The sequence below is a fragment of the Perognathus longimembris genome, chromosome 3 (assembly GCF_023159225.1).
Source record: "Perognathus longimembris pacificus isolate PPM17 chromosome 3, ASM2315922v1, whole genome shotgun sequence".
Classification (NCBI taxonomy): Eukaryota; Metazoa; Chordata; class Mammalia; order Rodentia; family Heteromyidae; genus Perognathus; species Perognathus longimembris.
Window position 1 is genome coordinate 94,960,666 of NC_063163.1, and position 26,685 is coordinate 94,987,350.

At 51.2% G+C, this 26,685-nt stretch overlaps 2 protein-coding genes across 9 annotated transcripts in view; one reads left to right on the forward strand and one right to left on the reverse strand.

Annotated features, from left to right (window-relative positions):
- Positions 1-4,370: 4,370 nt before the first annotated feature.
- Positions 4,371-9,870, forward strand: Ccdc74b (coiled-coil domain containing 74B). Of its 2 annotated transcripts, none has more exons than XM_048343435.1 (8): positions 4,371-4,676; positions 5,883-5,927; positions 6,869-6,931; positions 7,781-7,943; positions 8,895-9,081; positions 9,163-9,239; positions 9,314-9,370; positions 9,516-9,870. In XM_048343435.1, the coding sequence occupies exons 1-8, from the start codon at positions 4,451-4,453 to the stop codon at positions 9,652-9,654; spliced, it is 957 nt and encodes a 318-aa protein (XP_048199392.1). In that variant the 5' UTR covers positions 4,371-4,450; the 3' UTR covers positions 9,655-9,870. The 2 variants fall into 2 exon arrangements, with proteins under 2 accessions (XP_048199392.1, XP_048199393.1); XM_048343436.1 differs by having other exon boundaries at positions 6,872-6,931.
- An 813-nt stretch (positions 9,871-10,683) lies between these two features.
- Positions 10,684-26,685, reverse strand: part of Med15 (mediator complex subunit 15) — a 62,600-nt gene continuing 46,598 nt past the window's right edge. For 4 of the 7 annotated variants that reach the window (XM_048343432.1, XM_048343431.1, XM_048343430.1 and 1 more), the window contains 9 exons: positions 15,029-15,156; positions 14,807-14,934; positions 14,511-14,645; positions 14,374-14,437; positions 13,512-13,578; positions 13,045-13,205; positions 12,792-12,958; positions 12,165-12,263; positions 10,684-11,601 (listed from right to left, as the gene is read on the reverse strand). In XM_048343432.1, coding sequence (XP_048199389.1) covers positions 11,465-11,601; positions 12,165-12,263; positions 12,792-12,958; positions 13,045-13,205; positions 13,512-13,578; positions 14,374-14,437; positions 14,511-14,645; positions 14,807-14,934; positions 15,029-15,156 — 1,086 coding nt within the window. In that variant the 3' untranslated portion in view covers positions 10,684-11,464. Of the gene's footprint in view, positions 11,602-12,164; positions 12,264-12,791; positions 12,959-13,044; positions 13,206-13,511; positions 13,579-14,373; positions 14,438-14,510; positions 14,646-14,806; positions 14,935-15,028; positions 15,157-20,864; positions 20,985-26,685 lie in introns of all 7 variants that reach the window. The other 3 variants (XM_048343429.1, XM_048343428.1, XM_048343426.1) reach the window with 1 other exon arrangement.

Consider the following 26,685-nt stretch of genomic DNA (forward strand, 5'->3'; position numbering starts at 1 on the left):
TGGATATTCTGTGTTTCTCTCCCAGGGTGGATGACTCTACAGCAGCAGCAAACCAAGGCAGATAGACAATGAAGTAGAAGGCGGCCCTGTGGTGGTGTTGAGTCTTGTGAATTTTACCTTGTGTCCAACAGATCAGAATTGGCTTTAATATGAAAAGAGGGCCTCTTAGAACATGCTTTGTCTCCTTGGCATCCAGGAGATTCAAGCTGGGACTGACCTGCACTAACCAGCCTCAGGGCAGCATCTCACCCAGAGGCGCCTTGAGCAGCTGTTTGAAAGTTAAAAGGTCCCTGGTCAGATCCTTTCTGAATGATCAGCCCATTAGTCACTCTATTGATTTGACATGGATTGTTTATTTTTTGCTTTTTGCTGGCCTGGGAATTGGACCTAGAGCCTTGAAGATGCTAGAAGAACCTTTTACCCCTAAGACAGACCCCTAGCCTAGAAGTGTAGCCATCACTTGGAAATTTAGCTGCCTTTGGCTCGACTCCAGAATTCTTAGAAAACACAATTTCCTAAGTGTAAAGGGACCAAAATAGACCAAATGATTTCCCAATCAACTTCTATTCCTATCCAGAATTGACTTAAGCCATATTCCAGCTTTAAAAACAGGCTCTGGGGGCTGGGAATATGGCCTAGTGGCAAGAGTGCATGAAGCCCTGGATTCGATTCCTCAGCTCCATGTATATAGAAAATGGCCAGAAGTGGCACTGTGGCTCAAGTGGCAGAGTAGCTAGCCTTGAGCAAAAAGAAGCCAGGGAGAGTGCTCAGGCCCTGAGTCCAAGGCCCAGAACTGGCACACACACACACAAAAAAAAATAGCTCTGGCCAGGCACCTGTGGCTCACGCCTGTAATCCTAGCTACTTAGGCTGAGATCTGAGGATTGTGGTTCGAAGCCAGCCCTGGCAGAAAAGTCCCTGTAAGATTCTTCCCGTTAACCACTCAATCGGAAGTGGTGCTGTGGATCAAGTGGTAGAGTGCTAAGAGTGTTGAACACAAAGGCTCAGGGACAGTGCCCTGGCCCTGATTTCAAGCCCCACCACTGACAAAATATATAAAAGACTTCGATTTTATTGCTTTATTTTATTTTTTTGCCAGTCCTGGGGTCTTTTTTTTTCTCTTTTTGCCAGTCTTGGGGTTTAAACTCGGCCTGAGCACTGTCCCTGGCTTCTTTTTGCTCAAGGCTAGCACTGTACCACTTGAACCACAGCGCCACTTCCGGCTTTTTCCGTTTATATGGTGCTGAGGAATGGAACCCAGGGCTTCATGCATGCTAGGCAAGCACTCTACCACGAAGCCGGAAGCGAAGGTGTGGCTCAAAGTGGTAGAGCACTAACCTTGAGCACAAAAGCTAATGCCCAGATCTGGAGTTCAAACCCCACAACAACAACAACAAAAAAAAAAACAAAAACAAAAAAAAAACCTTTATTTCAGGCTGGGGATATGGCCTAGTGGCAAGAGTGCCTGCCTCATATACATGAGGCCCTGGGTTCAATTCCCCAGCACCACATATACAGAAAATGGCCAGAAGTGGCGCTGTGGCTCAAGTGGCAGAGTGCTAGCCTTGAGCAAAAAGAAGCCAGGGACAGTGCTCAGGCCCAGAGTCCAAGCCCCAGGACTGGCCAAAAAAAAGTTACATTTAGAAGTAGTGCTGTGGCTCAAGTGCTAGAGCCCTAGTCTTGAGCAAAACAATCTCAGGAGCAGCGCCCAAAATCTGAGTTCAAGCCCCAGGACTTGCAAAAAAAAAAAAAAAAAGAATACCATGAAGCCATATTTCCATCTGGCACTTTTATTTTTTAGAAGCAGTATATCCCAGGCTGACCTGGAAAACTCAAGATCTTCCTGCCATTTACTCCCATCCATCACCCTTACCCCCCACTCACACACACACACACACACAAGCTGGGATTTCAAACATGAACCACAACCTGGCTTGGCATTTGGTTTCAATTTTAAATGTATGTCTTGCTAAATAGCCCAAGCTGGTCTGGAATTCCTGGACTCAAGCGATCTTGCTTCAGCCTCCCTATTGTAGGGACTAGTGTGTACCACCACCTGGTTTTACATGGTGGAGAAGGAGGAGGGGCTTTTGGTAACTGCTCTATACTAGATGAGCATGAGCAGCAGCATAGCTTCTTCCACTCCCCTCTTGGATCTTTGTGCCACTAGCGCACCTGCAGCAGCTTCTCTGCAGTTGCTCCAATGTGGACTGATCCTTTAGGAGAGCAGCAGGTAACATTTGCTTTGTGATTTTGGCCTTCTAGTCTTCCCATAATCCTATCTGCATGTGCATGAGTCAGGACCAGCCAAAGATTTGAGAAGAGTTTATTGTGTTTGACTCTTCACCCCCTGTGGCTCCAAATTTCCCAGTATTTCCTCTTGGATTCCTTAGATTTTCAGCAGCGATTACCAAACTGCATCCTCTCTGCCTTATGGAACCAGTAAGGAGTTAGAGGAGTCTTCCTGACTGAAGTCTAGCTAACTAAAAAAAGCCCTCAGGGGGCTGGGGATATGGCCTAGTGGCAAGAGTGCTTGCCTCGTATACGTGAGGCCCTGGGTTCAATTCCCCAGCACCACATATACAGAAAACGGCCAGAAGTGGCGCTGTGGCTCAAGTGGCAGAGTGCTAGCCTTGAGCAAAAAGAAGCCAGGGACAGTGCTCAGGCCCTGAGTCCAAGCCCCAGGACTGGCAAAAAAAAAAAAAAGCCCTCAGGGAGAAGAGAAAAAGCTGCTCCTATTTCAGTTCTCCCTTGCCTTTTGTTTCTTGTGTGTAGTCACTCAGTTGTTTGGGTTTTGGTACCAGTCTTGGGGCTTGAACTCAAGGGCCTGGGCACTATCCCTGAGCTTTTTTTGCTCAAAGCTAGTGCCCTACTACTTAAGCCAAAGCTCAACTTCCAGCTCTTTGGTACTTAATTGGAGATAAGAGTCTCAAGAACTTTCCTGCTTATTTTTACTTCAAACCTTAATCCTCAGATCTCAGACTCCTAAGTAGCTAGATTACAGCTAGCTTGTCTTTTTATTACAGGCATGAGTCACTGGTGCCTGACTTTTTTTGTTTTTTTTTTTTTGAGATGGTGGTACTAGGGTTTGAACTTGACCTCACACTTCCTGAGTAGTTGTTCTACCTCTCAAGCAATGACTCCAGCACTTTTTGCTTCCTGTAGGCTGTTTTTTTTTTCCTAGTTGTGGGGCTTGGACACCGTCCCTGAGCTTTGCTCAAGGCTAGCACTTTACTACTTGAGCCATAGCACCACTTCTGGCTTTTTCTATTTATGTGGCACTGAGGAATAGAACCCAGGGCTTCATGCATGCTAGGCAAGCACTCTGCCGCTAAGCCACATTCCCAGCCCTTCCTTTAGTTTTTTTTTTTTTTTTTTTTTTTGCCAGTCCTGGGCCTTGGACTCAGGGCCTGAGCACTGTCCCTGGCTTCTTTTTGCTCAAGGCTAGCACTCTGCCACCTGAGCCGCAACGCCCCTGCTGGCCGTTTTCCATATATGTGGTGCTGGGGAATCTTGCCACTAGGCCATATTCCCAGCCCCCCTTCCTTTAGTTTTTGAATAGGGCTTTTTTTTAACCTAGCTGGCCAGAAGTGGCGCTGTGGCTCAAGTGGTAGAGTGCTAGCCTGAGCAAAAAGGCTCAGGGACAGTTGCCAGGCCTCTGAGTTCAAGTCCCAGGACTGGCAACAAACAAACAAAAAAACAACATCTTGCCCAGCTGGCTTTGAGTCTGTGCTCCTTCCATCTCTGCTTCCTAAGTAGCTGGGATGGCACTCATCACAATCTGGCCTCTTTTCTATTTTACCTACATTTCTTTTTTTTTTTTTCTTTTTGCCAGTCCTGAGGCTTGAACTCATGGCCTGAGCACTGTCCCTGGCTTCTTTTTGTTCAAGGCTAGCACTCTGCCACTTGAATCACAGCGCCACTTCCGGCTTTTTCTATATACTGAGTAATCGAACCCAGGGCTTCATGTATACAAGGCAAACACTCTTGCCACTAGGCCATATTTCCAGCCCTGGTACCCATTCTGCAACTGGATTGGAAGTTGATTTTTTTGTGTGCCAAGAACCATATCCTACTCAAAATGGGGCTAGTTACAATGGACAAAGCGAACTATCAGCAGCAGCCGCCAACACTTCTCTTTTATAGCTTTCTTTCATAGTTTTTTTTTTTTTTTTTCCACCAGAGTTGAGGTCTGAACTCGAACTCGGGGCCTTGCACTTGCCAGGGAGGCGCTCTTCCGCTGAGCTAAATCCGCAGCTGTGCTTTCTAATGCAGGTGTAAATGCTCCGGCAGAACGCGGCCGCAGGCCCCGCCCCGGCCCCGCCCCCGAGGGCGCGCCCGTTCCCATGGCGATGCGGAGCCAAGTCGGGTCAGCTAGGCGCCTGAGCTGGCTGCGGCGTGCAGTGGCGGTGGCAGGGACGGCCAGGACGACTGGAGAGACGCGTAGGTGATGGCCGCACCGCGGCCTGTCAGCTCGAATTCGAGCTCCAGGAGCGCTTCCCGGCCGCGCCCGCGCCCGCCCGCAGGTCTGCAGCAGTCCGGGCAGCTGGGGTTCATCGAAGCCCAGAAGCGGGTCCTGGATCTGGAGAAGAGCCTGCAGTTCCTGCAGCAGCAGCACTCCGAGACGCTGGTCAAGCTCCACGAGGAGATCGAGTACCTGAAACGGGAGAACAAAGGTGAGGCCAGCTGCTCCCGGCTCCCCACACCCGGACTGCCCAGGCCTGCTGCAGCCAGCAGCCCTCAGCACACGAACTCCAGAACAGACAGGGAGAAAATACTGCGCAGCTGCCTCTCGCGGGCCTGCTGGCCTCCTCGCCCTGCTCCTCAGCTCTGCGCTGTGCTCACCGGGTCCACTCACACCACTCTTCGAAGCTGGCTCTGCAGGGTCGGACCACCCTAATGGTAAAAAGGTTTCACAGAAGTTTGGTGCTGGTGGCTGGCGCTGGCAACTTAAGGAGGCTGAGCCAGCCCAGGCAAGAAAGTCTCTGAGACGCTTATCTCTGAGTAACCACCAAAAAGCTGGAAGCGGGCTGTGGATCTAGTGGTAGAACACTAATATTGAGAAAAAAAGAAAAATAAAGGGTAAAGTGTACATAGAGCTGGGTGTCCATAGCTTATTCCTGTAAATCCTAGCAACTCAGGAGGCTGAGTTCAGGAGAATCTTGGTTCAATGCCAGCCTGGACAAAAAGAAAAAAAGAAATCCCCAGAGCTGGAGGCATGGCTCAAGTGGTAGAGCAAAAGCAAGTAAGCTCAATGTCCTGAGTTCAAACCCCATAACTGCCACCCCGCCCCCCAAAAAAGTATTTTTAGAGGATTAAACATACTCAGGAAAGTGTAAAGCTCAGTCACAAACTAAACCCACTCATGGTAGCTAGGGTTCCTCTGCCCACCTGAGGCATCAGTTTTGCCCTCCTGCTTTCTGTGCTGTCTGTACTTGAAGTGCCAAGGAGTCCCTGGCTAGGAGTCTATTATGGGGATGGAGCCCCTTCCCCATGCTTTCTAGAATCTTATCCAGTCCCTGATGCCCCACCGTACTAGCCCTGTGTTAGCTACTGTTTGACCCCTGTATTGTTCATATTCACCCGGGAGCTATCATCTGAGTTATCCATCTTGTCCCCTGGGGACTTGACCTAGAAATGGGTGCCCAGAACACATGAGGGCCATGATGTGGGATGACAGGCAACATCCAGAGGCATTTCTGCCCAGAACACCCAAGGTAAAGGTTTAGTGGAAGAAAGCCGATTGGACCCACAACTGAATCCAATCAGCATGGTCAACAGCTGAGACATGGGTCGATTGGGAGAAAGTAGGCAGAAACTGGGCATGTCTAATTTTCTTTGTCTTCCTTGTGCAAGTAACCGGAGTATGTGCTTGATTTCAGATCTCCAATACAAGCTAATAATGAATCAGAAGCCGCAAAAGAAAGGTATAACCGAGCTTGAGTGGCCTGGTGGCAAGTTACCACTGTCCATAGCAGCCCCTCCAAACCCTGTGCCCATCTGGCTGCTCAGTCAGGCCTGTTTTTGGGGACTAGGAACTGATGCCATTTACTCCAGCCATAGCTGAGTGCCATGTTCTCGGAGCCCCTGTGCAGTAGTCAGCATTGGGGAGCCTGAAGATCTGCCCTTACTGGAGCAGAGCTCCTGAAATGGAAGGGGCCCTGGGACAAGTCCAGTTGGGCTTTACCACCCCCAGTAAATTCTACCTGGCTGTTATGGCTAGCCTGGACCCCAGCCAGTGCACTTTTCCTAGGGGGAATCCTTCCTGCCAAACTCTAGGGATTGGGGATGAGGAAGCAGAGAATAAGACCTGCAAACCCCATGTCTAAAGCACTCCTCATCTTCATGGCGACCCCACCCAGAGATGCCTCAGTTGAGTTCCTTGGCTCGCTTCTTACAGTGTGGACATCAAGTGATTTGACTAGCTAAGATGCCAGGTAGAAATGTCCTTGTGACAGGCCTGCCCACAGCTTTCCCTTCCTGAAGTCTCAAAGGAGCCACTTGGTAGGAGGCCCCTTTTTCCAGCAGGGCAGAGCAGCCCCCAGCAAGCTGCTCTGAGCAACACACAGAGTGGGAGGCTCCAGCCCTGCAAGCCCTGGAGGCTCTGCCCAGATAGGAGAGAGAGGCCATGTTCACCAGCAGTAGTGGATGCTCCTTTGGTATAGGCTTCCTGTGTGTTCTGGATGGTCCCTCAGGAAGTCTTACCAGGGGTCTCTTCTCTTGGGGGTGCTGTGCTGGGTCTGGTACTGCCTTAAGGGGATATCATAGGGAGCACACAGCCTTACCACATCTGAACCAACACTCAGGGCCAGATGGTAAGCATAGGTGAGCTGCCACTGTCTTGGGCTGAGTCTTGTGTTCCTTCCAGCAGGAAGCATCTCCTCCTCAAGCCTTCAGTCCAACAAGTCCATTTCCAACTCATCCATATCAAGTGAGTAGATTGGCAACTGTTTGTGCTCCACGCTGGGGGAATGTTCTGCTGAGGTCCGGGGCTGCATGGCCAGCATGGGGTGTTAAGCAGAACACTGCAAGCTCAAAGTGGTTCTGTCAGGCCAAGTCTTGGGCAAGCCCCTGAGGTTTGGGAGCACAAGGGCAGCCAAAGGGGGTCAAGATGCCGTAGGGGTGGAGCTAATGCTCCCAACTGGAATGGGAAGCACAGCAACTATGGTCCAGTGGTAGGCTACTCTAGCAAAAGGCAGCCAAGTTGTAACTGTGTCAGCGTAGGGCACAAAGGTGCCATGGCAGGCCCAGCCAGAGCAAGACAATGAGCTGTTAGGTACAGCAGGAATGGCCTCCATGTGCTCTCTGCTGTGGTATTCCTGGGAGGAGGATATATAGCAATTGCCTAGCAGAAGCCCTGCTTAGCCTGTGTCCCCTCAGCAGGCAGGATGTAGGTGGGATGAGCCCGGCCATGGATCACTGGCCTGTGGCCATTTTGACATTTCTTCTGCCCCCCTGCTATCGTCCCAGCAGCAGTCCCTGCCCTGCTACTAAGCAATGAGCCTGGGGAACGAATGTGTGGGCAGGGTCTAGCCCTCTCCTTGTTTCACTGTACCCAAAATGGAGGCCAGCTTCCAACTACTGTGTTTTGAAACATTCTACAGCAACTACCCACAGGAGTCAGTCACCCTCCTAACCGACATCACAGGGACAGTTTCCATCTTCCTCTTACAGAGGGCTACACTGAGGCAAGGATAGGGCTCCAGTGGCCAATCCTAAAGAACCAGGGCTGTAGCTCTCGAGGCCTGTGGTGACTGGACATGTTGGGTCTGCCCTGCAGCTAACTCTCAAGCCAAGACCAGGCCCCAGCCTGGCTCCTGCAGGAAACAAGAGTTGAAAATTGACATCTCTCAGAAGATGGACTCAGAAGAACAGCCACTCGGTGCTGCCATGATTCAAAGCAGCAAGTTGGACAGAGTCCCTGGGGTGCAGATCCAGGCCAAGTAAGGGCTTCCTGCTCCCTAGGGCCAGGCTGCACCCCAAAGGAAGGTCCCAGGCTGGCACTTCATGGGCTTTCCCCCTTGGGCCAGCAGACAGCTTTGCCTCCTCCCCCATAGGCCTGATTCCACTGGGCTCGCAGAGGTGTTTGGCCTGAGGCCCTATTTAATGGGTACCATTTTCTTCCCCTTTCCTGGGGATCACGCAGGGACCCTGTGAGGGCCTGAGTCAAGAGAACCAGTGGTAGCCTCAAACCACTTTCTCAGAAGAAACCAAGTAATTTGGCTTCCTAGTTAGTATGGCTTTTTTTTTTCCCCAGTCCTGGGGCTTGAACTCAGGGTCTGAGCACTGTCCCTGGCTTCCTTTTGCTCAAGGCTAGCACTCTACCACTTGAGCCACAGTGCCACTTCTGGCTTTTGTATATATGCGATGCTGAGGAATAGAACTCAGGGCTTCATGTATACGAGGCAAGCACTGTGCCACTAGGCCATATTCCCAGCCCGTTTTTGTTTTGTTTGCTTGTTTTAAACCAAGTACACAGTATATTGGGTTCCTGGGCCTGATTAAGACTGGAAATGGGCACAGGCAGCCTTTGGAAGGCAGAAGCCAGCAAGACAGAGGGAACCAAGCTCTGCTGATTCTTGAATTCCTGAGAACTCCCTGATGCTGTGAAGGCCAGCACCTGGCCTGCTTCTCTGTATAATCCTAAAACTCTCCTGAGAAGCCTGCTGGGAGGGTTATGCCCAGGGTAGCCTGGCAACTAGCCATCTTCCTCTCAACCCCTATCTGACCCTGGTCCTGGCTGGTCCTAGATTACCCTGGTTCATGGGACAGAGGGCAGGGCCTTCCTCCCTTTGCTCGTCCACAATGGCATGGGCAGCACTCTGGGGAGGGTGGCAGGTAGGTGGTTACACTAAGCTACAGGTCACCTCCGGGCTGCTGTAATGATGTTTCAGAGACGAGGAAGCGGAGATCTCTAATTCAGTGGCAACCTTGGTTGGGGGCCAGCACAGGGGAAAGCAGGTGACAGGGGTGACTGCCTCCCTGAGCCTGCCCCCACACCTGCGCAAGCCCACCACAGTGCAGCAGTGCGAGGTGGTCATCCGGCAGCTGTGGAATGCCAACCTTCTGCAGGCCCAAGAGGTGAGGCCTGGGTGGGAATGGACCTGCACCAGTGTGGGCCTCACCATGCATCCCACCGTATCTCTCTTCCCTGCCTTTTAGCTGCAGCATCTCAAGTCTCTCCTGGAGGGGAATCAGAGGACTAAGGCTGTCATGGAGGCTGGGCCTAGCTCTCTCAAGTGAGTGTCTCTGTGCCCAGCCCTCACCCTATAGGACCAAGCAACACTGGCTCATTGCCGTCTTCCTTCCCCAGGGACCAGGAGGCCATGCAGTTCCCCAAGGTCTCTACCAAGGGCATCTCTAAGAAGTGGTGAGGCCCCTGGCATGGGACAGTGGGTGGCCCTGCACTTGGTGCCCACAGGGAGGAGGCTGGCTCCCTAGAAAGCCTGCGTTCCAGACCCACACGTTGTAGAGGCTTGCTTGTTCATGGTGGCTGCCTCTCTCCATACCTGCAGCCTGATTCTGAGCCCAATGCCTGCGGCGGAGCGAGGCATCCTGCCTGCTCTGAAGCAGAGCCTGAAGAGCAACTTCGCCGAGCGGCAGAAGCGGCTGCAGGTGGTGCAGAACCGGCGCCTGCATCGCTCTGTGCTCTGAGCCAGCACCCCACAACTCGGCTGCCCTCTCCACACAGCTCACACGGATTATTCCATGACTTCAGCCCCTCCATCCCGGGAGACAAAAACCATGACAGATAAAGTACTTAATCTCAGAGCTGAGAAACTATTTTCTCACTATTGTTTGGCTATTCTCCATTTACACAAAAGCACATTATTCTCTGCTGAAAACAGAAAATAAAGCTTGTTTCACCTAGTTTCCTTGCCTCATAGCTATTGGTCTCCTTTTGGCCATTTATCCCTAATCCAGGGTCCTGCTAGTCTGGAATGGACAGGCAAGGCTGCCTCATCCCTGAACTGATGACTGCCCCCGCGGAAAGCTGCCAGCACAGCCACACATTACCTTCTTGGTGGCCAGGTGGCTTTCTGGTCTCCTGGTTGGCCCAAGAATGGCCTTCTAGGCATATATCACTGAGTTTCCTGTCCAGACCGGCACTCCTGCAGGTGCGATCCTGTCCTTTGCTGCCAACCAGGGTCCAGCTGGGCTCTCTGTGCTTGGAAGCCTCCGCCAAGGAGGGCTGTCCTCTCTAGCTAGCTGCCCCACCCCTCCTGCTCCACGACAGCAACTGCATACATCACATCAAGGTGGTCAGCTTGGGTCCACTCCAGTGGTATTCCATGAACCTCAGCAGGAATCTGGCCTGGGTACAAACCAGACTGACAAAAAGGACACAGGAACCAGGTGCTGGTGGCTCTCGCCTGTAATCCTAGCTACTCTGGAAGCTGAGATCTGAGGATCGAGGTTCAAAGCCAGCCCAGGCAGGAAAGTCCCTGAGACTCTAATCTACAATTCATGACCAGAAAACTGGAAGTGGTGCTGTGGCTCAGAGGGGTAGAGCACTGCCTTGAGCGAAAGCAGCTCAGGGTCAGCGTCCAGGCCCCACAACTAAATGAAAAAAGGACCTAAGGAGGAGCTAAGGTGTGGTGCATGCTGGGCCCAACTGGTCGTGATCTTTGATGCTGACAGCAGCCTTGGCTTGGGGGAAGATGAGATGCAGTGAAGAACAAACACAGGAATAATAAATTTATTTTAAGAACCACATAGAACAGAGTAGTGCACATATAAAAAGGGAAAACTCACCACCAGGGCTGCTGGCGCTGCCCGTGTGGCAAGTGACCCGGGGGGGCCATCCTCAAGGAAGCCCACAGGTTCTGGGGGTTGGTGCGGAAAGTGGGTGTTCTGAGGACACTGGGTCCCAACAACAGGTCACAGCAGGGACACAGCACCCTCACCCAAGTGACACAGGGGTCAAGCTCCCAGACACCCCTGTTCCCTCACAGCAATGAGTAGGCCCTGCTGGTGACCATCCCTCACGGTGGCTGGCCCTCCAGACAGAAGCCCATGTCCTGCGTCTAGGAGTGTCCCCGTATGTGGTCCATGTGCCACAAGTGGCACAGCCTGAACTCAGCCGGCACTGAGCAGAGAGTTGTGTCCTAAGATTTTCTTGTGTCTTCCATAGTCTCCTATAAAAACGAGTACAATGTATTCTAGCACACAATGCTTGGATGAGACCCCGAGTTCTCCCTCATGCTGCTGAGTAGACAGAGCCTGGCGAGAACACAGGGAGAATGTTCTCTAGGAGGACCCTCACTCCCTGTGCAGCCAGCTCATTACTTGGCCCTGTACTGCACAAGTATGGGGAGACGTCTGGCAGGTCCCCGAGACAGGAGATAAAAGCAGGAAAGCTAACTTAATCCCAGGCTCTAAGGAAGCCAACACCTAGAAATGTTCAACAGGCGGTGTGGGTCTGCAGCCCTGCAAGGCCGCAGGCAGTCCTCACGGGTCCTGGCTAGGAGGCAGAGAGGCAGGCCTGGTGGATGCTCTGTGCCCAGGTGTTGAGCAGGGCTGTGACTGAGTGCTTGTCGGGCAGCTGCAGCAGCCTAGAGGTCATGCACTGGTGCACCGACTGCAAGAAGGGGTTGGCATCTGCAAGAGAGCAGTGAGTTGGTGAGTGTCGAGCCTTCCGCAAGGATAGCGGCACCTGAGCCCTGGGTCAGAAAGCACGTCTGGGGAGTTGCCCTGGTCTTGGTCTCCTGCCCCCGCCTGGCAGCTGGGCTCTCCTCACAGTCTCAAATTCAGTGAAGAACTGGAATCTGACCTGGATCTGGAGCCCCTGGCTTTTGCTCTGTGACACTGTCAGGGCCCCAGCCCAGCTCTGTTGAATGCCAGGCCTGAGTAGCAGGGGGACTCATCTTTCCCTCTGATGGGTCATCAAGAGCCCACGCACCTGGCAGCGGCTGTGTCAGCACCACAGAGTGGCTGCCAGGAGCAGCTGCGTCTGCCCTGTAGTCATGGGCTTGCTCACCCCTCCCCTATCGAACAGCTTCCTGGAGTCACGGGACAGAGTGAAGGACACAATGCAGGGAGGGCGGAGGCTGTCTCCAGGTGACCTCTGCCTGTGCAGGGGAGGTAGGAGGGACAGAGAAGTCTTCCCGGCCTACAGAGCTGGCCTCACGCGCCCGGGCCCCAGGCGTCTCCGCGTGGCTCACCATACTGCCACTGCCGGTCGATCCACAAGGGGCTCTGGGCAGGGTAGTCAGCGGGTACACTGAGCTCCAGCGGTGGCACAGTGGGGAGGTCCTTGTCATCTGCAACACACAAGGCTGCACCTGTGATCTGGTCCAAGCCCTGACCCACATAGTCCTGCTCCTGATCTCGCTGTACAGTCTGGATGTCTCCTGGACTTCTGAACACTGGGCCATGGAGTGGCCTGTGAAGATGGGTATCCAGGGGTGCTGCCACAGTCCCCCCCACAGTCTCAAACAAGTAGAGTCACTTCTGGAACAGAAGCTGAGGAAGGAGTGAGGACAGAGGAGGCGGCTCAACAGGCTGGTATGCGACCTTTGTGCTCTTGCTCAACTCCCTTGTTCAGCCAACAATCTACCACTTGGGCTATGCCTCCACATTTACGATGCCTAGTAAACTTTCTGCCCTGTCTGACTCTGAACCTTGGTCCTATGGCTGGAGCCTCCTGCCTAGCTAGCATTAAAGCCATGAGCCTCCACCAGCACCTGGCAAGTACCAGTATTCTGAAGGCCTGGCATAGGAGGGTACACCCTGGGGCTACAAGTTAGGTCTTGCTCTCCTAAGACACCCAACCCTGCCTCAACACTCACCCAGCCTGCAGATCAGGTGGACAGTGCCGTTGTTACTGCAGTGGGAAGGGTCCAGGTTCACCAGGAATTTGGGGTCTAACCTGGCCACCTCTCCCTGGAGCACGTTGGGGATGCTCTGCCGCTCATCTTCCTCCAGCTTTCGCTTCCGGGAGCACACCACAGGAGCCCTGGGTGGGGGACCATGGTGACAGGATTATAGGCAGCCCTGGCCCTCCTGCCACCCACCATGAGGCCCGGCCCCAGCCCCACATACGTGATGGGTGGACCATGGATGGCTGTCATGGCAGGCACAAATGTGCGGTACAGGGAATGATTGAAGACCGGAGAGCGGATGTTGGCTAGGACAGCATCCAGGAGTGGCTGGCACAGGTCCTGTTGCTTGGTTGAAAGCACTGGTGGGGGCGGGGGGGTGGGCTGGGAACAGAATGGGCAAGGTCACAAGGAGCCTGGGCTTGTGGCCTCAATGCATCCTGACAAGGTCTTCCAGATCCCAGGTTCCTCATCCCAGCAGCTTCCTGCAGTAGTTCTGGACGCACTCCTGTCCCAATAGCCTCATTCCCACCCAGGTTCCTTCCCCAGCAGATGCAGGGTAGGTAGCAGGAACACCCATGGAGACCAAGGGTGATCTCCAGTCCTCACTCTCCATAGCACACTGGCCCTTGCACAAAGGCTCCTTCTAGCTAAGCTAGGCTATGTGTACATCTCTGGGGCTCTACTCACCACTGCCATATCATTCTTGAGTTTCTCCAGGGCAATCTCACACTTCTGCAGGGTTTTTAGGGGACACCTGAGGGGAGAGAACATGTGGGCTGTCCTCCTGTGTCAGGGAGGGGGTGGGCAGGGAAGCAGGTAACACTTGGGTGTTGATCCAGACCTCCTGGGCCACAGCACAGAAACCCAGCCAGGCTCCCAGCCACTCCCAGGCCACACTAAAAAGACTTCAGCCTCTTCTAGGCCAATCCCTGTAACTCCAATGAAGGATCAACCCAAGAGGGCCTGGAGGATTGTTCAGCTCCAACAGGTTCATTCAGCAGTGACTGGCATTCTCCCCAAGTATGCAAACCAGGGACAAGTGTCTGGAAAGGGAGCGGATCTGAGCTGAGGTAAGGCAGAGACAGAAGGCCCATCTGCATGCACAGGTCTATGGTGCTCCCCAAGCCCGGTGCTCAGAGCAGCATGAGGCTGGCGGGCAGAAGGGGTTAGAGCCTGACTAGCCACTTCCTCCCATGTGCTTTTCACAGGCACCATAACCATCACATATGACAACTGGTCCTGCTGAACATGGGGCGACCAAGCTAGCCTATCAGGGCAGGTGACAGCAAGGCCACTACAAACCAGGTCCTGGAGAATGGCCTGATGAGCCAGACTGTGATGGCCACAGGGTGGAAGCAAGGTGGTCACAGTAGGAGCCCTGAATACAGTGAAAGCTGAAGGAAGTGAGGTCTGGGCTTGAAGCATAGCAGGACCCCTATGTGGAGCCTCTGTCGGGGGGGCCAGAGAATTGCTGGCTCCTTTGCTAAGCCTACATTGCCAAGCCCTGGGAACCTTCTGTTTCCTGCTCAGGGCCTAGGGCCAAGCTCACCGCTTAGAGGGGTCAGTCAGAATGTCCAGAAGGCTCTTCATCTTACTCAGGTCCTTTTTTCTGTCTGGGACAGAGAGGGGATACTGAGACATAGGGCCCTGGGCATTCACAAGGCCCTGTGCCCAACCGAGTCTCACCTTCATTCTTGTCGATCTTGTTGATCATGCGGCGCAGGGGTTCAATGTACTTGGACAGCTGCTTCAGCTTGTCCAGGTACTGCTGCTCCTCAGCCTGGCTGGAGCCTGCAGGGCTCATGACAGAGCTGGGGTTCACTGCAGGACACAGTAGGTGAGACTGGCTCTCCGCCAACCCTCAGTGGGGTGCAGAGGCTCTGAAGGGTCCAAGAGCTCATGCACCCCTGCCAAGCTTGGGATGGAGAGGGTGACTCTTAGCACCTTGTGGTATGTCCACCCCAGCCCAAGGTCCAGCTTACCAGGGGTGTTTAAAGGTCCAGGTGAGGGGACACTGAAGTTTTGCGGGGTACGGGCTGTCACTGGGCTCTGTGAAGGCTGTGGGGAGGGGCTAGGTAGGAAGCTGCTGGGAGACTGGGCAGGGCCAGAGCTGCAGTAAAATGAAAGAAAGTAGGTCTGAGTGGGGTAATTGGGCAGGCCTGCCCAGGGGCCTGGGCAAGGAGGGGGATCCCTGATCAGCCTACCTGACGTTGGAGTTGGGCTGCGAGCCGGGCTGCGGGGATGGCTGGGGAGGAGGAGGCATTGACTGTGGGGTCTGTACCTGCTGGCCCGGTGATGGTGAGGACAGCATGGTGAGGCCACTCTGGCTGACCTGCAAGTGGAGGGGCTCAGCCGGCTCATGGCCACCTGCTCCCGGCTTCCCACTGCACCCACAGACTTGTCCTCTGCAGTTCATCCCATACCACTATCTCCTTTCAGATGCTGCCCCCATACACACCCAGGCACAAGCACCCATTCTGGGTACAGTGTCCGAGGGAATGGCAGGAATACTAGGCAGGATGGCCTGGCCTCCTGGTGGAGGACACGAGGACTCTGGGCTTGGACAGCCATGGCTATTCCCCTGTTTCTGTGGCATGGGGGCATAGGAAAGAGGAAGGTCTGGGAATGCAATGGCCTCGTGTCATGCAGGAATGCTCTTGTCTGTGGATTTGTAAGGCCCTGCTCCACTATCCATGGGTCAGTCTTCTTGCAAGCTTCTATGCGATCTCCCAAGCCACCAGCCTGACGGTCCCCTCAAACAAGGCGAGTGACAAAAGTCCTCTATCCCAATAAGGTTTTTGGTTGGTGGAGACATGGTGTCTTATACTCGGTCCATCTGGATCTATATAACTGGAGCCTGCACTGCATGTCCAAGGAGGCCAGCACACAGGTGACACCTGCTCTGGCCTCATGCAGTACCTTCTCTGGATGGCAGAGCCCACTGAGAGGGCAAGTGACTGTCAGGAAGCCCAGCTCAGTGTATGGCTCAGCTCCAGAAATGCAGGCCTCGACCCCTCAGAGGCCGGGCCTGTCAGCACTGGCTCCTCCCTGCTCCTTAGTTTGCATCCCAAATGATCCAAATGGGGTTGCTTGCACCAGGGTTAGCGCCAGGGAATCTCCAACTTCACCCATGAACCCCAAGAGCTGAAACCAAGTGTCTGTCTGGCGAGTTACTCCTCCCAGCAGAGAAGCACAAGGTGACAGCTGTGCTGGTCCCTTGACCGGCACAAGGGACCATCCTGAGGGAGGCCTTGCAAGACTCTGGAGATTGTCAAGGGCCCAAGATGGCATCTCCCACATATTACTCAACCTGCTGAGCACCCCTTCATAGCCTTCCTTCTGAGGGGCCAGCTGAGAGCCTCCTGGACACTGATACACTTCTGAGGCCACAGTTCCACATTTTCCCCCAACTCACCCTTTTGCCACAGCAGGAGTGCTGGCTAAGGATGACTGTGACTACCAGGGTGCAAGTGGAGGCTGCCTTACAGCCCACGATGTGTGCACCCCGGTGGCAGGCAGCATTGGGGGCACAGGGCACCCCCGCCCCCACAGGCACTTTCCACACGGCTGGGTCTGTGCTCCCCCAAGCAAAGCCACTAGCCCAGTGAGAGTAACAGATAGAATCAACTGTTTCTATTACTTTGTGATTAAAAAAAAAACAAAAAGCAAAACAAAAAACTCTACATGGAAGGGAAGAGAGGGGAGGAGAGAAAAAGCTAGAAGAGGGGAGGCAATGGAAGGCGAGGGGAGGAGAAGACAAAGAGAACACAGGCCTCTGGCTGCTGGGCCCCATCACTCTGAGTGGAGATGCATGTTGTGTTAGCATCAGACATGGGACTACTCTGTGTTGAGTGGAGTAACTGTAGCAGGTTTCTGCCATGCAGGTCCAACACACTCATGGTGCTGGGGTACACTGGGTCCTGGGGACACTAGCTCAGGCGTATGTCCCCCACACTAGAAAATATGCTGTAAAATATGCTGTAAAATCAATCCATGTGCTCACACAATCCTAGAGTAGTAAATTTCCATGCAGAAAATTACAGATGGTACCGAGGAAAACAAAGAATATAAAGAACACAAAGAATTGCTAGCCTAGCCCCTTTCCAGTCCCAAGACATACTGTCACCCCTTCTCTTTCACCTGTACCCAGGCCATGTTCAAGCAGCTGTTTCTTTTAAGAAGGGAGACAGTCGGGCCTGGTCTGTGGCTAAAGCCTAGTGCTTCTCTGTGCATCCAGCCAGGGGGGCATGGGGTATGTACTGCTCTCTGCTCTTGGTAGTACAGGGCAGGAAGATAAGGAGCTGCCCTCAGATATGAGGCTGTGATCTAAGACATGGGGAAAGGCAGCTGGTTGCTCTCAAAGAGGTAGAACACCCAGGCCTATGTGGAGTCATGCCCTCAGAGAGAAGCACCTTTCCCCTGTGGAGGGAGCTTGGTCATACTTCTCTCCTCACCCCCAGCACATCCTGGAAGCTTCCCATGTCTTAATGTGTAACAGATTTCTTCACACAGGAGACCTCTCCACGACACATCTGGGAAGCCATTCACCTCCTAAGTCTCTTCTGTACTTCACTGGGGCTGGATGGCCCAGAGGCAGTCCTAAAGGATGGGCACTGGGGAGAGACTTCCAACAGGAGAGAAAACAATCCAAGAGTACTCTTTGACTTTCTGAATAGGAAACCAGGACTCTGGAGGGCCCTTCAGAGGTTCAGCACTGAGTCAGTCCCAACAGACACCTGGTCCCCAATACTCATCTGTAGACATAACTAGCCCAGGGAGCAGTATGTGGGAGGAAGAGACCCAGTCCCCAGGAGTGAGAGGAATGAGACCAGTAGGGAGGGAGATGCCCTTCATGCTGTCTCTGGTTCTGCTCTACCAATGTACTGGGCATGGACACAGCTGCTAGCAAAAGGCACAAGATGTGAAGAGCCCATATTTCAGGGAAGAACTCGATTGCCGGCTACAAGCCCTGAACATGTCACTGTGAATCGCAGGTGACAACAAAGCTCAGAAAGAGGTGACTTGCTGAAAGTCACTGCTAATGTCATAGGGTAGTCCAAGATCCACAACTACCAATGTCTCAGAGATAGTGTCACACCCTGCTTCCTTTCCTGGGAAAGGGGCCCTGCACAAAAGCCTGGACTGTGCCATGTGGGCTACGCAGTACAGCCAGATCAGAAGGCAAAAAATGCACCCAGATGGGGGCAGGGAGGGTGAAGGGGTTGCAGCCTTGGGCAGCAAAGCAGAAAGGCTAATCTCACAGAGAAACTTCAGGAAAGGCTGTCACATGAACTCTAGCTCTCTTTGGACTGTCAGATACCCTGTAACTGTCCCTCACTCTTGGCAGAGAAGCGTGCCCCCATTCTAGTGCTGCCTGCCACAGCAGCCAGTGGAGGCCTGGGACAGGGACTCTGCTAACTCTGTTGGATTCTGCTGCACATGGTATCTGATACTCCTGTCTCTAAGTATTCTCCAATCATGGTTGATGGGGTCCATGACCTGAAACGTAGCCTTAGGACATCAAGACACTAACAGGTTTCAGAAAGAGGTGGCAGAATGCCTACATTTCTGCTGCTAGCCTGCTTTCTTGAACTCAGTTGTTGCCACTGGGAAAAACAAAACCAGAGAGGCAGTATGTTAGTTAGTTCCTCTCTTGAAGATGGCAGCCTTGGGACCTGCTTAGAAGGACGTATTGAGATCAGAAGGTGCCAGAAAGCTTGAGCAGGGGGCAGGCTGTACCCAGAGGACCTGGTAGACAAGGAATGGAGCAGCTCCCAGATAAATAAGTAAATAAATAAAATTGGTTTGTGTGGTGCTGAGGATTTTTCAATCTAGGACACTGTACACGCTGCCTAGCGTGTGTTCTCTCAGTCCCTGGGAGAGCATTCCTGAGATTGACGCTTTCCTTAAGAGGGTCTGAACTGAAAACCAGTTGAAGTAATTGTGTTGTTTCTGGAGCTAACTAGTATGGCAAACAGACAGCCCAATATGCAGGGCCGTGGGGCCTCTGAGGTCCTGAACACCTGGGTCATAGTTCCCCTGCTCAGAGGTTCCCCACAGCCAGATGTGTAAGGGGTTGCTTGGGGAGACAGGCTCAGACCTCAGGCATGCCTGGTACTGTAGGCCATGTGGAGGCAGCAGAGGGGAGTGCTCTGTGGGAGCAGACAGGTGAAGAACATTATTTGAGCCGTGGGGAGGCTTCCACTGCAGGGGTCTCTCCATCAACTTTTCTCCCTCCTGTGCACTATCCTCAGGGCTTCCTTCCTCTCTGCAGGCAGGCACAAATAAGCTTATTTTAGGACAAGCCAAACAAATTCTGAACTCTGAGTTCCTTGTGTCTATAAATCCTCTGGCTATAATAAACTGCTGGAATAGGAGTTGTTTACTTAATACTGCTACATTTGTTCTACACCCCACCCCACAACTTCAGCTATCCACAAGTAATAATGGGGGAAGGAAAGTGTGCACAGAGTCAGCTGCTATTTTCCAGCATTAACTCATCATTCAAGACACAAAACACGATGAGGATGAGCCAAAAATTTCCACGTGCTAACTTTATTTTGGCTTTATCTTTTTCTCTAATCCTTCTCCCCTCTAACTTGTGTGCCTTTGGGCTGGGAAATCTAACACAATAAGGCCTACTTAGTTGGCACTACTTGAGGACAAAGTTGATGTGCAGGAGGCCAGGAAGGCTGGATATAGGAGGGAATGAGTTTGGGAGCAGGTGAGAGGGGCAAGGTTCCTGTGAGAAATCCCAGTGGGAATACTGGCCATTAGGTGGATGGTGAAGAGCCATTCCACCTCAGTATGGCAAGAAAAACCCCAGTCCAGACTAGGCACTGCTGGAATCTGTAGCTTCAGAGGTGAGAGAGCTCATCTAGGAGCATGCAAAAGCCTAGCCAGCCAGGTCATGTCTTCAGACCATCGGGAGTGTTCTGATGAAGAATCCTACTGAGAAGCAGGCGTGTTCAGTCTCATTTGAGCCCTGATCCTCAACATGTCAGTTACAGGCCCTTCTCGGTTTGAACTACAACCTGTTCAACATGAAAGCCTGGTATATGTCACTCCCTCAAGTCAGTCCTGCTCTCTATGCTACTGCTCATTCACTCGCACCACAGTCCCACCTGACACTGTGGCTTCCAGGGGAGCTCAGCCACAGCTCCTCTGGAGGCAGCTACACAATGTCTGCCACACCACAGTGCCCAGGGTTTGACTATAGCTAGGCCCTCAAGAAAGGGCCGAGATTTACAGCAGCACTTCCCTGCAAAGGAAAAGTAATTTTAAGGGCCTTTTGGTGTATTTGAGGTTTTCATGATAAACTCACTAAAATGTCCAGCCTCTATGATGAAAGAACCTCAAGCCCATCTTATTCTCGGCCCCTCAGAATCACTAGGCCCACAGAACATGGGTGACAACTGTTAAACAAAAGAATACATGCTGGGACAAGTCCGACTTCACATGATAATGGGAAGGTAGAAGGTTCCCAGAGTCTCCATCTACCTCATAAGTGGGTCCAGTTCCCTACCCACTGGGCCAGCACCACCCTCTACACAATGGCCACTTCCTGTGATCAGTTCAACAGCCAGGCCACTTCTCTACAGGGCCGTGAGGCACTCAAAATGTAACTGTTGCCATGAGGAACAGACTTATTATTAGCTTTATTTGATTCTAATTAATTTAAGTGCAAGTAGCTACACATAGTGACCACAGCATTAGAAAACACAGTCCAAGATAGTCAAACTATTTTCTTGGCTTCTGTTTTATTTTATCACAAAAATACCAGTACTGTGACTATTTTAAACTAGGAAGGGAAAAACCACCAAAAGCCCCCAAACCCCCAGACTTATTCACAGCCCCACAAGAAATACCAACTGAGTTTAGCCTTACTTGAACAAACAAAAAAAGTTAGGATACTTGCTTTGGCACTCTGAAAGCCACCATGAAGGAAGTCACCAATGATGACAGGTGCGCTTTACAAAGGCGCTCAGAGGAACCCCAAGCTCCTGGCCGAGCCCTGTGCGCCACCCGGCCCGTAAATACCTGTGCTGTGGGCTGTCCGCCCAAAGAGATGGAGTTCGACGGGATGGCAGACATGGTGGAGGTGGGCGGGAACCGGGCTCTTACGTGCGTCCCACCTTGGGCCAAGGCTTCAGCAATCATCTTTGAGGACAGAGGGACAACAGACAAGGTGATCGCAACAAGAATCACAGTGCATGGCAGGTGGGGCTGTGCAGACTGTCAAGGAAGAGGGCCAAAGTGAGGCACCCTCGGGCAGCTCAGGCAGCCCAGGAAGAGGGGAGGCTTGCTGACGTGTTCGAGGTTATAGCAGCTCCAAGTGCAGCTAGACATCAGGAATGTAGAAGTGACCAAGAATGCTGCGTCCAGACCTTTCTTTCTTACTGGCCACACTCCTGTGTTGGTTGTCCCAGCCACAGATCAGAATCCTGTGGCCCACAGAGCAGAATCCTGTGGCCCACAGAGCACTAAGAGCCAGCCCTCCAGGACTGAGGCAGCTCTGGGAGATCAGGTTCCTGGGGCAGACTTGGAAAGAGTCCATGCCAACAAGGCTTGCTATGAGAAGAGTCAATCATCACTACAATAGGAAAGGAGCCCTGGTAAGCCTGCTTACCATACCATTCCTTCTCTGAGCACAAACCCAAATCCTGTCTCCTCTAGGTCTATCTGGGACTCCTGGTCCTGGTGGTTCTAAAGAAACTGGTTTTCTTTCATAACTAGTAACAGAAGTCAAGGGTGGCAGGAGAATCTAGACCTCTACCTGGTGGGCTTTTTCTATTATGAGGAAGGTCTCCTCCACAGGGATACCAGTCAGATCTATTCCTAAGCATCAAAGATGACTATAGAAGCAGGAACTCCAGTACCAACTAAGATATCTCCCCTGTCAGTTTCTACTTCTTAAATGATAAAGACACAGTAGGCTGCACTTGCCATGGCTCTGGGTCCTGCCACCCTTACTCTGGGCTCTAGGGATGGAGCCCAGCTTAATCCCTAGAAAGCAAGGCCCACTAAACAACTGTCAGACACAAAGGAGACTGTAAGGGGAATGAGGGTACTGCCTGCACTGTGGGAGGGGCTGAAACTCTTTCCGGGGCACCTGGCAGAACAGTGTGGTGTGCTCTCACAACTAGTGACCACAATCAGGAATCCTTCTACAGAGCTCTTTATATAAGAGAGAACTGGAAGTCAAGTGGACGAGATGAACATGAATGTTATTCAGGAAGAAGAAAATTAAGAAGGAATAAAAACCTAAATCTACTTTACTGTTGAATGGTTTATTTAAAAAGGGAGAATTCCAGACAGGGAAAAGCTCATTTTCTTGTAACTAGAGATTACAGAAGAAAACACATCAACAATGTTCAGTGGATCAGAGGAGCCAGGCAGCCATCAAGCACTAACTCATTGTCAAGTGATGACATTTCACTACTCCCAGGACACAGCTATCCAGAAAAGACTCTCAAAGAATTCAAAAAATTCTCAGCCCAGCCCAGGCCATCTCCCAGCTCTCCCTGCTATGTCCCCTGTGCAGAAGGGCTCAGAGGGAGAACAGAGGAGTCCTCTGAGGATGGCCAAGACCCAACCAGAGGACAACCATCAGCCAGCTATGTCACGTGCACATTTGTAACAGATGTCTTTCTTTTATGGTAATTCTTTGAAACCTGTGACTTGTCATAGCCAAGTTTTCACATACTAGAAGAACAGAAGATTGGAAGATTAAAGCATCATCTTGGTTTACTGGCAAGAAAGAGAAGTTTGTTGGGTCCTAGTAAATCTTTCTGCACGTGATCTACTATCTCCTCCCCACCCCTTTAGCAACTACACATAAAACATTAGACAAAAGAAATCCAGGGCTGGGAATGTGGCTTAGCAGCAGAGTGTTTGCCTTGTATGCATGAAGACCTGGGTTTGATTCCTAGCACCACATAAACAGAAAACGTGGGAAATGGTGCGGTGGCTCAAGTGGCAGAGTGCTAACCTTGAGCAAAAAGAAACCAGGGACAGTGTTCAGGCCCTGAGTCCAAGCCCCAGGACTGGCAAAAAAATAAGAAAAGAAATCCAGGTCAGGGTTAATTTTTTCTTTCTTTTGGTGCCAGTACTGGGGCTGGTTGTGGGGCTTGAACTCTGGCCTGATGAATGTTGCTGAGCTTTTGTGCTCAAGGACAGGGTTTACTACTTGGGTCATAGCTCTACTTCTGTCTTTTAATTGGAGATAAGAGACTCATGAACTTACCTGACTAGACTGGCTTGAACCGTGATTCTCAGATCTTAGCCTCCTGAGTAGCTAGGGTTACAGGTAGGAGCCATCAGCACCTGGCACCACTGTCTTGCTTCTGAGAACTATGCACTAAGATATGTATCACTTGTGATAGGTCCAATCTGTAAGTCTGCAATCCTAGCTACTTGTGTGACTGAGAACAGGACTGTGGTTTGAGGCTAGCTGAGGGAGAAAAGTGCTTGAGATGGAATCTCTGTCTCAAGGAAGGAAAGCTAGATTTGGTGAAGTACATCTTTCATCCTAGCTACACCAGGAAGCTTAAAACAGGTGGACTGCAGTCCAAGTGCATACCAGGGTAGGAAGAGAGAGCTTATTTCAAAAATAAGTGCAAAACAGGACTGAAGGCATGACTCAGCAGTAAAGAGCTTCTCAGCAAATGTGAGGCCCTAAGTTCCTACCCCAGTACCACAATCAATCAATCAACTGATCAAGTCTAAGAAGACAATAGGGCATCTGTGGCTCACACTTGTAATCCTACCTACTCAGGAGACTAAATTCAGGAAGATCAAAGCCAGGCTGGGCACAAAAGTCTGCCAGAATCCATCTCTAGCTAGTGAGGCTGGAAGAATGGCTCAAGGAGTAGAGTATCAGCCATGAACAAAAAGGAGGGTGAGGCGGAGTTCAAACTGGGCTATCGGGTAGAAGTGGGGGAGGGATTTAAGAAGAAAATGACACTTAAGGACATTAGGAGACACTTACAGTATATTACAGTCATTCAAAATAATGTTGGCCAGAGCCAGGAGCCAGTGGCTTAGGCCTGTAATCCTAGCTACTCTGGAAGCTGAGACCTTAAGATCACAGTTCAGAGCCAGCCTGGGAAGGAAAGTCAGTGAGACTCTTATCTCTAATCATAGAAAATGCCAGAAGTAGCGTTGTGGCTCAAGTGGTAGAACACTAGCCTTAAGCAAAAGAAGCTCAGGGACAGTACCTAGGCCCAGAGTTCAGCGCCAGGACCAGCAATAATGATGACGATAATGATGATGTTGGCCAGGGGTTAATTATAGGATGCTTTACTGGGATCTGGAATGTCCCTCTCAGGATCACGTACTAAAAGCTTGGTCCTGGGCTGGAGGTATAATAAAACGCTTGGTTAGCACACCAAGGTCTTAGGTTCAACCTCCAAACCTGCAAAATAGTTTCTTAAGTTTGGCTCAGGCTGGGAATATGGCCTAGTAGTAAAGTGCTAGCCTTGCATACGTGAAGCCCTGGGCTCAATTCCTCAGCACCACATATATAGAAAAGGCCAGAAGTGGTACTGTGGCTCAAGTGGTAGAGTGCTAGCCTTGAGCAAAAAGAAGCCAGGGACAGTGCTCAAACTCTGAGTTCAAGCCTCAGGACTAAGACAAAAACAAAACAACAAAAAAAGTTTGGCTCTCAACTTGGTACTTCTAAAAGTTGGTAGAAACTTTTACATACGAAATGGGAGTTAGTAGGTTTTGAGTCACTGGAAGTGTGACCTTCAAGACAACTGTGGAATAAAGTCTCTCTCTCCTTTGTTTCCTGGCTACCATAAAGTGAGAGGCTTTGCTATACAACATGCTCCTTGTCATGATGTGTTGCTCAACACCAGTTCAAAAGCAAAGGGGCCAAGAGACCAATGGGCTGAAACCTCCAAAACTGTAAGCCAAAATAAATCTTTCCTCTTTATATATTTATTATCTCAAGCATTTTGTTCCAGTAACAGAAAGCTAACTAATATACAAGAAAACATTTCACTTCTACAGTAATGTGGAAGACACTGCATATAAAACCTTATAGGGGCTGGGAATATGGCCTAGTGGTAAAGTGCTCTCCTTGTATACATGAAGCCCTGGGTTCAATTCCTCATCACCACATATATAGAAAAAGCTGGAAGTGGCGCTGTGGCTCAAGTGGTAGAGTGCTAGCCTTGAGCAAAAAGAAGCCAGGGACAGTGCTCAGGCCCTGAGCTCAAGCACCAGGACTGGCAAAACACAAAACAAAAACAAAACAAAAAACCAACCAAACAAAAAACCCTTATGGGCAGTGACACTTTAACAATGTAAGAACCAGGAAGGACATTGAACTGTTTTCTTCTATTCTAGGCTGCTTCTCTAACTTCTTTCCACTTTCTTCTGTGTTACTATACATTTGTTTAAGGCTTATGGCTCAGAGCAGCTCTCCACTATGGCAACTATGGTTTCAATGGAAGGCCATGAATGCAAAGAGGGCTTGTCACATCCAAGCAAACTAGCTACACTCCAGAACCTTGCTTTTAGTAGAACAAAGCTGTAAAGGTTAGAATGCTTGCCTATCACATGTTGGCCAAGCAGCTCCACTAAACTGACACTGCAAGATAAAGGACTGCAAGAATACCCTCAGGAGGACTGAATCTTGAGGTGTTACATCTGGACCAAAAATCAGAATATGGATGCAGATAGCCTGTTCTTGGGCTTTGGAGAATCAATGAGGCTTCTGCCACCAGTGCTTGCAATCCCACTGCCAGTAACCCAAGGCACAATGTGCCCCAGGTCTGTGTACCATGCTCCTTAAAGCACTGATGATGCAGTCCTCAAAAATCTAGACCCATGTTGGGTTTCAATGGTTCACACTTACAATCCTAGCTACTCAGGAGGATGAACACCGAGAATCAAAAGTTCATAACTATCCTGGGCAGACAAATCCTCAAGATTCTTATCTCTAATCAGCCAGAAAAAAGCTGGAAGTGGAGGTGTGCCAGCAGTGAGTGAAAAAGCTGAGGAAAGATGTGAGGCACAGAGTTCAAGTCCTGGTATTGGCACGCAACTAGAAATAAACCAAACTAGTGACTGCTTTCCACTCTCCCTAACTCTTGGACCTGTAATCTTTCTATGGTCCCCATCTGAACAGAAAGGACCCAAGCCACTGGCTTCATTTGCCACTGGCCCTCAACGCAGCACAAGGTATGTGCTCCAGAGGTAACTTGCCCAGGGCTGAGCTTGGTCCCATGCTAGCAGAACAGGCCTCCACCTGCAAAGCAGGGGATTATGGAGCAGGCAGGTAGGAAGAGCTATGCCCTGCACACTGGTTTAGTACAGGGTTCTGAGCACACACAGAAGGAAGTATCCTGCTTCTGATAGCTGATGAGATACGAGCCAAGCCACAGGGCATACACTTCCTCAAGCTAGCAGCTTGTGAACATGCCAGTTGCATATTGCCCATTTCCTAGCTGCCTGCTTTTCAAACTCAACAGACCAGAAAAGAGTTCTTCCCTTTCCTAGTTGGCCAGCAAATTCCACTGGCAGGGCAGGCACTATGTCCCACCACTGTACCAATTTAAAACCCATGCCTTTTTTCTGCACAGACCAAAAGAAGTCACCTCTCCAAGGCTTGAGGACACACTTTAACAGCACATGTGGCTAGCCTGCCCTGGCCACAAACTTCAAATCTGTGCTACATTCACACAAGCCACATCTGGGCAGGTGACACAGGAACTCTAGTGCAGGGCACAGGTCATTTAGTCCAGTGATAAGGGAAGCTGACAGTTTTACCTCCATCCCCTTCATCAGCATGCTTCTCTTGAGACTATGTCCCAGAGACTAAGTGATATAGTGGGAGCAGGAAGGGCCCTAA